Genomic DNA, 9,405 nt, shown 5'->3' with positions numbered 1-9,405 from the left:
TTGAGAGTGGTCACACTAGTACACATGATAAATTTGGAAGTGTATTGGACTGGATCATTTGTTTGTACGAGTTTCAATTCTAATACATGATTATGCTAGAGAGAATTAAACTCCATGTTAACATTTTATGAATAACCTTAGTCCATGATGGATTAGTAGTTGTTATTCGCGAACTCTAGGGTATTTACTTTGTCAATTAATGAGATTTAATTATTAGGTCAAATATCCACGTACGTTGAAAACCGAAACGAAAGTAAGTGAAGAAGTATATAATTATTTACATTTGGAATCCTCTGTTGGTTTAAAGTACATATGAATTCGCTTATGTATTTTCTTCTAATCAATTTTAGTTTAAATTCAGTATTTGATAATGAATGCAATTCGACCACAAAGAAACCCCTGAAAGAAAATGTTAGCTTTAGTAAAAAAATAATTAGTAGGAATAAATCAATCAATTTAGCTCGGCAGCCCGGCATTTATTATTCAGTGTCCGACATGAGTAATGAATTAAGAAAGTGATTCAAGTCTTTCATATATCAAGAGGTTGGTCTTGGATCTTTAGTGAAATAACGTAGATTAACAAGTTAACTAGGTAGACCCTATAATATGTGTTCGATTATTATAGCTTGATTTATATAGATCCGATTGGATCCCTTTAATAGCTACGAAAAAGGTTCGAGGACTTCAATTTTACAAGTATCAATATTTGACCTAAGTCAACTAGTTGACCAAATGGTCCAACCAAAGTTTAATTTAATAAAAGCCAAAAATCAAAAGGACCAAAATTGTTGATTAAAAGTTGGATATAAATTCATCAGCCCAGTGAAATTAATCACTGGTCAAATATTCGACTATATATATACAATTGTTATTAATTGTATTGATATATTAATATGATATGGGAATATAACTTTTGATATAATGTTACGTGACATTTTATCATTTGATAATTTTAAATAGAGTCAGCTTTTCAATAAAAACATATATATAATAAGCTCATTTGAAATGACACATTCTCCAATTAAAATAAGTTTACACTTAATTCAAAATTCTTCTCTACTTTTTAATCATATATTCTCTAAAAAAAACTATTACAAAAACTTAATTTTTCTCAAAAAATAGAGCTCAAATAAACCTTATGTTTGAATAGAGGCACACTTAAATATAATTGAAGCATTCAGCCTAAATTAATCAAGTTTCGTACCATTGGTTCCTTAGAACTTATTATATTATATCGCACTAATCTAAAATTTATCAATCCTAAAATATAGATGTATAAGTGTTATGCTTTAGGTCCAATCAACTTTGGACTACATTTTTAATATATAGTTGATGTAATTTTATGGCAAATTTATTATTTAATTAATGTTCAATTAAATTAAATAATAAAGTCTGTAGATTCAAATTTTGATAATTTGTTAATCACAATGAGTTGTGATTGTGAGATACAAATTACATACAATTGAATATTAAATTATCCGTGGTCGTAAGTAGTCACGAGATACGAATATCGTTATTATAGATAGACCATCACGTGTGACATTTCTTATTTGTGAAGTAAGTAGTTAATATCACATGCTAAAGTGTGGAGACACTTAAATGAACACGTGGATGTTTTGTTATAGAACAAAAGATTGGAGACTCACTGGAAGATTTCACGTGGATAACTATCTGAGAGTCAGTGGTTAATCTCTAATGTTCGGTAATGAAATTGATCATTTGACTTGAGGTCATCATAGTGCCTTATATGAGGACAGTCATTCTTTGACGGTGTTGGATGTTGCTATGCTAAGACTACTTATACAGCATCGCTCAGGTATGTCAAGAGTCATATGAAGGTTGTGAATGATCAATAGATGATTTGTCACTCTTAGATAATAAGAAATTATGATCTACATTTCATTCAATTAAGTCGATAATGAAATCTTTTGCCAAGGTATACTCAGAAGTTGAAAATGAGTTTTCGTCTTAGATTGACTTAATAGTGGAATGAAAGATATGATTGAAAATCGAGATTGACACACTTCCATATCTCGTAATTGATCGGATCATATTGACAAAGGAATTATATTTTCACGATAAACGAACAAGTTTGATTTTGACATACTACCACGTAACGTTTTCCATCATATGTATTGCCCTGACACATTGCTATATGTCAATTTGGGAAGGTGAATATGAATTAGTGATAAATTAAAATGGTGTTTTAATTTATCAATTTTGATTATATCAAAATAATAATCTACATCGTTAGACATTGTGATTGAAAACCTGATGGGTCGCAATAAAAGGATAATTAAAAGATTGTGCTTTGTCAATTGATTAATTTAACAAGAGTTTGATAAATTAATTAATTGTGTTGCTTATTTATAGGTTCGAATTAATTAATTGATTTAATTAATTCATGGATTGAATTTAATTAAATATTGAACTTGGATAGGAGATATGCCAAGTCCGTTTGAGTTTATATAAATAAGTAGTTAGGGTTTATAGTTTTGTAGAGAGTTTTATTCTTACTAGCATAAGAGGAGAAAATCATGATTTCTACAATCTTGTTCTCTGTGTGAATTTCATTGGAAGTTCAACAATTGGACAACTGTGGATGACAGATCAAAATTGCTTAAACAAAGAAGTAGAGGAGTTTGCAGGTCTCATAAAATATATAATATCTATCAAAATTTCTATCTAAATAAAAAGGAGAATCTTGGTAGGAATTGAAATTTGTTTTACTTTCGTTGTACATGTTAATTAAATTCCCAACAAGATATAACTTTGCATCTATGTATTTTCTTTTTGATCAAGCAATTTTTCAAAATTTAACCAAAACAAAAAATCAAATGAGAGAGGAGTAACTAAGCAGAACGCACGTATCACATACTAGTCTCAAATTCATTCATTTTCTAATAAGTCACGTCATATCACATCACGTTAACACCTCGATCTATAATTGACCATAGGCACAACCCTTTTCGAACTGCTAAAGAGTTTTTCTCCTGTATGAGGTAGATCGCCTCCCTAATAGGAGCCCCACAAATGGGGGTGGGACCCGCAAAAAAAAGGACCCTTTCCCCCTATTTGCGAGGTTCGGTCAGGAGGACGATCAGCCTAGCAAGACTCACAGCTAAATCCAACCTTTTTTCCCCCCTTTAATTAAAAAAACAAAAAACAAAAAAATCAAAAATCAAAATAAGGCATGGGAGGCCGTCCGATGAGTTTTATACATCTACTCAAGGTGCATTTTACTACGCATATCACAATTGATGTCATGTACCAAAATTCCTTTCAATGCCACTTCTCATTTCATAGTTGTCAACTTTTAAGCTTTCAAAAAGAAAACGTACCACAATTCTACCATTCAGTCATTTCTACTTGATCGATCTTTCTTTTTCATGACCATAGATCTTTTTTGTTAAGGAATATTTTTCGTCGCAACACCCCAAAAAAAAAAAAAAATAAATAAATAAAAAAAAATTCCTTGCAATCTCTCTTACTCGCAAGACCCTTTCGTGCAAATACATGCCACTCCCTGAACTAGAAAAGATGGACCCAAAGAGAAATGATAGAGTTCGACCCTTACTAAAATGAATGAAACATAAGAAAAAGATCTAACACACAGGAATATTGATGAACGCACAATGAAAAACATAGGCAAAAATCTGAGTCGCCCAACGTCAACCAGGACAACAATCCAAGAACTATCTGCACTGCTCGTATGAAAAACACGGCAAGCAACAGAACACGAAAAAGTTGGATTTGTGTAAAGAACTAAAGAAGTGTCAACAAATTCGAATCACAATAGAATGTACACGTTCAGCTAACAAAAATTTACATGGGCTCCAAGTTGAACGGATTCAGCCAAGCTGAGCCAAACAATTCTGTGTATGGAGCATATAAAAGCATGAAGTTAGAAGAAAAGAAAGGAATTATGAAATGAAGCGCCACGACCCAAAATTATGAACAGAACTGCTTCAAAGATGGTGGCCCCTCAAGTATGCCAATTGACGGCAAAATAGAAACTGATGCTTTGGTATTGTTCACCACATTACCACCACACATGGAATTGAGTCGCAGGAGTTGCAGTTCAATTCGTCCTGCACATCCATGGCTGAATAATATTCCAAATTTAGTGATACGTGCACACATTTCTCTCAACAAGGTTTCCCCCTCTATTTTCTTTGTACCAGACTCAAAAGAAAATCTGTAAATATGTGCTCATATTCTGGCATTTTACCATATCCTGCAAATTATACACAAGCAGATAAGAAGTTGAATTTGGAATTCAAATATCAATGCAAACCATCACTGTCTCTGTCATAATGATAACCAAGTGATATTAGAAATACATATAGTGGAGAGTGGCATACCAGGAAAATAGTTGATATCTATGACATAATAACGGTCTCGAGTTCCATGCTCTCGAATTATATCTAGGTTGAACAGCCGAAGACCCTATCAAGTAGAATACATCAGGAAATGGAAATAATGATCAATTGTGCAACAAAGAGAACCAATTACATGCAAAAATAACCAGTTTTCTTCATTAACGCAGTTGAAGAATCATAAAGGGAAAATAAGAATACCAGTCGTCGACGTAGTTCCTTTGCCAGTTTTTCAAGTAATGGTCGTGGTGGGAGCTCTGCAGGGAAGAAGGTAAGAACTAAAACATAAGTTCTTCTCTGGAATACATTACCATGGTTAGAAATAGATTGGTAAACATGGTGCAAGCACAGATCACCAGCTTGGCCGATAACAGAAGATCAAAACAGATATAGATGTATTAAAGAGGTCCATGTGAGAAATATAAACATATTCCAGCACACCACATTACAAGCCAATCAATTAATTCATATAATATATATTGCATAGAATAATCTGTGTGCTCCAATAGTATAAGCTCACCGCCAACACATGGATCTAAGTCTGCTTCATCGGCTGAAGCAGCGGCGCAAGATACTCTTGGAAAGTGGTATACACCAGCATTCTTAGTGAGCTCGCACTTAATGACATCAGGTAAGGAGAAACGCCTTACCACCTTAATTGCTTCCCCGACAATATAAACCTTGAATAGAACACCTCCTACAGACACAAGAAGGAAGTATAAAGAAATTGATGATACATTCACCATGCAGACAATGGAAGAGATACATAACACCACGTCAATGACAACCACGTACCATGATTTATAAATTCCTGCAAGACAAGTGGAGGTTCCAAATTCTGAAGAGAGAATTCATCATATGCTAGAGATAACTCATGTGACTTTGCAAACAAGGGCTTTGCCACTGTAACAAGGGAATGACAAAATTAAGAAATATTTAGAGTGAGAAGCAAATAACAATTAAATTTCCTACTGTGTGACAATCCATACAAGTTGTAGATCATCACAATTGTCCAAATAACAAAGAAGTCCCATACATCAAAATAAGTGCACAATTAAGTGCTCATTACACACACAACACGGTGCGTTCTTTGAAATTGGGGATTAAACTGACAGATGCAAACATAGATGACAGCATACCAATGGGTAACCTCAGCCCAGCCTTGTTGACTGCCTCAGGAATTGTTGATGGATCTTTCTTGAATATCAGTTGTTTTGGGACACCTACTTTTCCTACACGAGATGAACACAAAGCTATAAAATTTTTCAGTATTATTGTAGAAGCACAACTTCAAGTAAACATGTAAATTATTTCTAGTCTGGCAGCAAGAATGTAAATAAGCACCAAGCATACTTCAAACACCTGCGCACCCATCCACCCAAGAAAAAAAGAGGTTTGAGAGAATGAAAGCATCAGGAAACAAAAAACTCTGTCATTCATCCTAATGTAGATCAAGAATTACCATAGGCATTTGACAGGTTCAGGTCAGCAACATCCTGAAGCATAGACTGGCGATTATGCAGGTGCTGTATGGCGTCTGGAGGATCAAGAACTGTGACTTCAGGATGGTTTTTCCTATAATCCTTCAAAGAGGAGGTAAATATATGGTAAGTCATCTAGGAAGATCATATTCAAGTTTGTATAGCGACAAAATGAACAAGCACGACACGTCAAGTCAGAAGCTCCAGATTCTCAACCAGGGAAATAAAATTATGAAACATAGATTAGGAATCCTAGTCATACGCCATCTATAACACAACATTTATTGTGAAAAGCCATGCTTAATGGACGACAAACTGCATCATCCACCACAAGACCAACCACCATTGCAATATTCACAGCTTCCCAAGTCAAAGAAAGAAAAATATGAAGAAAAGAAAAAAAAATGAATTAAGCAAGTTCACATAAGAACATAACAAAATAACAGGAGATCAGTAGCTGTGGATAAATCAAAGGACAGCAGGTAATCCAAATCAACACAGGCAAACTACATTGTCTCCCAGGAAATGGTTTATTGCAGCAAACAAGAATCCTCAAGGACACAAATGTCTGCAAAGATCCATCATAGTTTTAAAAGCGCCCAAGACTTATGCCTTGTAGTGTACCTTCCAAGAGGTTTTCATTAGATGTCTCAAATCCTACACTTTGAGTGCCCTCATTTGTCAAGGTGTACCCCTCAACTTACTGCGGCCCCCACCTCAAGGCTAAACTTCAGGGTGTTAGAGATGTAAGCTTGTTGGTCTTGATTTTCAGGACGTTTTTATTACTGGCAGATTTTTGAGTTGATCTTTTAACCCCTAGAACGTTATAACCGTAATTTTTTTTTATTTTAATTTTGCTTTTTAATATCTGCAGCACCTGGAGAAACAGATGATGAGATCATCAGTTGTAAACGATTCAAATATCAAGAAGCATGTGGTTCGTACAATCCATTTGAATCTTAAATTTCTTAAAAATGAAATGCAACTACATCAAATATCGTATTCATTAATGCATATACGGAATGCTGATAAGATCAACAATAAATTCCTAGACTTGTTGATGAAAGTGATTACTCGGTACCAGAATGAGAATTAATAGTGTCTTGATTTCAACTGGCAATACATCCTAAGCCCGAGTACAAAATGAGTAAAATTGAACCCACGCCTAGGAGATGAAAAGGTGCTCTGGTGGGATACATTTGCATATAAATTCATGAAATTCACGTGCTAACTGGAAAGATTTACCAGTATAAAGTTATCTCCTTATAAACGGAGAAAGATAAAAATGGCAACCTAGTCCAATTAAATTTGTACACTTACTGTAATTGCTTGGGTGGTACAGCCTATTAAGAATGATTCATTTTTCAAGGGGGAAAAAAAGGAGGAAGAAGAAGAAGCCCTCGCCAATACGAAATCAAATTCAAGTAGACACTCCTAAAACTAAAAACAAAATATGAATAGATTTGAATTTTATCCATCCCTGGAAGATATACACTCAGCATAATAAATATACTATTAAAATAATAATTAATAAACAAACATATAGAGCTTGTTTGAACCACATTTTTATTGAAAAATGTACTTTGGAATAGTAAATTGATGAAGAATGTGTGCTTCGCAAATTAGGAAAAGTTTTAGGTATGCATATAATTTTTTTTTTTATTAAAGAGCGTGTGATTGAAAAATATATTTGCAAATAATGGGTATCAAACAAGTACATAATAAAAGTTTATAATCAAGTACTACCATGTATTTACTCTTTTATTATCATAGGGTAACTAAGAAGAATTATGTTCTACAAATATATCCCTCGTTGTCATTCAAGCCATGGGATGGGAATTTCAATTTTATTTCCACAGTCATTATATAGCAGACTTTGTATTCCATGCATGTGCAGGCATATTACATGCATGATTCAAAAAGGGGAAGGCAAAAAAAAGTCAATTCCAAAGATTGACAAGTAGAAAAACTCCTGACCTTGCAAGAAAATAATAAATTCTCATAGTTTAGTCGATAACTATCCATAACTATCTATCACTCTAACTGAAAATATAGCACACGCGAGGTTCAATAATTAATAGCATAAAAGGACAAATGAATAAACATCCAAATAATACAAAATAGAAAGCTTTCAAGGAAAATACCGAAGCAAAAAAAATAAAAAATGAATTAAGTTAGCCCTCTCCTCTTAAACTGTTATAAGGGTTGATGGTGAGCCCTGGAATAAAGAACCTTAATCTTTCGTTTGATATGCTAAAAAACCTGCAAACCAGGTAACCAGCCCTTAAAAGAGAGCATCCCCTTCGCTGAGACTTGAGGCTTTGACCTCAGTTATCAAGCCATGATTCATGACCCAGGGGAGAACAAGATTTTCTGCAAGTTATGTTTGACAGGACGAAGTTTTGCAAAAAGACTGCTGGCTGCCCATCAATCATTGACATTCCATGTCCATTTCACATCATCAAATCATATCGTGCGATAGCCTAAGCAGTCAAATTTGTGCTTTCCTAATCATATATTTGAAGTTATATATACTATGATAACATGTTAGTGTGTATAGATGGACCAACCTCAAGTATATGTCGCCATTCCTTTCCTGATAACTGCAATAACAGGTGAAATCTGTTAAACGTTTATCCATTTCATTTATTGAACATGGCTGAAGTAGTCAGAAAAGTATAATCACATAGCATCGTCCTAAAAGTTGATAAACAAGTGAATTAAGCCGGGTAAGCTAGCAAAGCACACACCTTATGCAACACGATATCGAAGGGTCCTTGATCTGAAAGGCATTTATTTGGGTCAATAGAAACGAACTGAATTCCCTTACTCCTGCATTTTGCGAACACACAAAACATGAACTTTGACAAACTTCAGTTGTGTAGGAAAATACACCAGTACATACAAATAGGAACAAAAAAAAATTCATCCTCCACACGTAAAAAGCCAAAACCAAATTCACAAGACATTTGCAATCTCAAATAAATAAATAAATTCATGATTAAAGTAGTATAAACTTTAAAATTTTAAAATCAATTATCCCAAACCTTGAAAATGTCATTAAAAAATAAAATAAAAAATTGAATCAATTCTAACGGGTAAACACCATGACACTTATTTTCCTTAGCAATTATAAAATGAGGGAAAACATATTGAAAGATTTACCTAGCCAAACCTTCAAGCTTCGGTTGCAAAAAGCTTTTAGTTTTCTTAGATGTAAGAGCATATCCCACCACCACGACCTTCGTCGGCGGTGGAAACCCTCCTTCGACCACCGCCGTATATTTCCTCTGTACTACCACTTTCTCCTCCACCTCCACCTCCACCTGCTCCTCGTTTCTCACCTTTTCCTCCTCTTCCACTTTATTACACGTTACTTCACCACCCATTCGTATATAAGCACACGCTTATAAAATTCACCCGAAATACAATCTCCTCTTTCTGCCAAACCAAAATTTAATCAATTGTTGTTAATTTGATTTAAAATTACTCAAAATTACAAATTAGAGTTTGTTGCGGGCCACCAGTAAAACGAGAATTAGCTA

The 9,405-nt window shown here is 34.0% G+C and overlaps 1 protein-coding gene across 2 annotated transcripts; it reads right to left on the bottom strand.

Moving 5' to 3' along the window:
* Positions 1-3,731: 3,731 nt before the first annotated feature.
* Positions 3,732-9,405, bottom strand: LOC111383350 (inositol-tetrakisphosphate 1-kinase 3-like). Of its 2 annotated transcripts, XM_023007456.1 has the most exons (11): positions 9,361-9,405; positions 9,026-9,301; positions 8,611-8,692; positions 8,431-8,463; positions 5,842-5,962; positions 5,519-5,632; positions 5,175-5,282; positions 4,900-5,076; positions 4,581-4,636; positions 4,365-4,449; positions 3,732-4,237 (listed from the first exon to the last, which is right to left on the bottom strand). In XM_023007456.1, the coding sequence occupies exons 2-11, from the start codon at positions 9,247-9,249 to the stop codon at positions 4,167-4,169; spliced, it is 1,071 nt and encodes a 356-aa protein (XP_022863224.1). In that variant the 5' UTR covers positions 9,250-9,301; positions 9,361-9,405; the 3' UTR covers positions 3,732-4,166. The 2 variants fall into 2 exon arrangements, with proteins under 2 accessions (XP_022863224.1, XP_022863225.1); XM_023007457.1 differs by lacking the exon at positions 9,361-9,405 and having other exon boundaries at positions 5,519-5,611; positions 9,026-9,354.

The sequence above is a fragment of the Olea europaea genome, unplaced genomic scaffold (assembly GCF_002742605.1).
Source record: "Olea europaea var. sylvestris unplaced genomic scaffold, O_europaea_v1 scaffold2663, whole genome shotgun sequence".
Classification (NCBI taxonomy): Eukaryota; Viridiplantae; Streptophyta; class Magnoliopsida; order Lamiales; family Oleaceae; genus Olea; species Olea europaea.
Note: the sequence above shows the minus strand (reverse complement) of the source record. Positions and strands in the feature narration are given on the sequence as shown.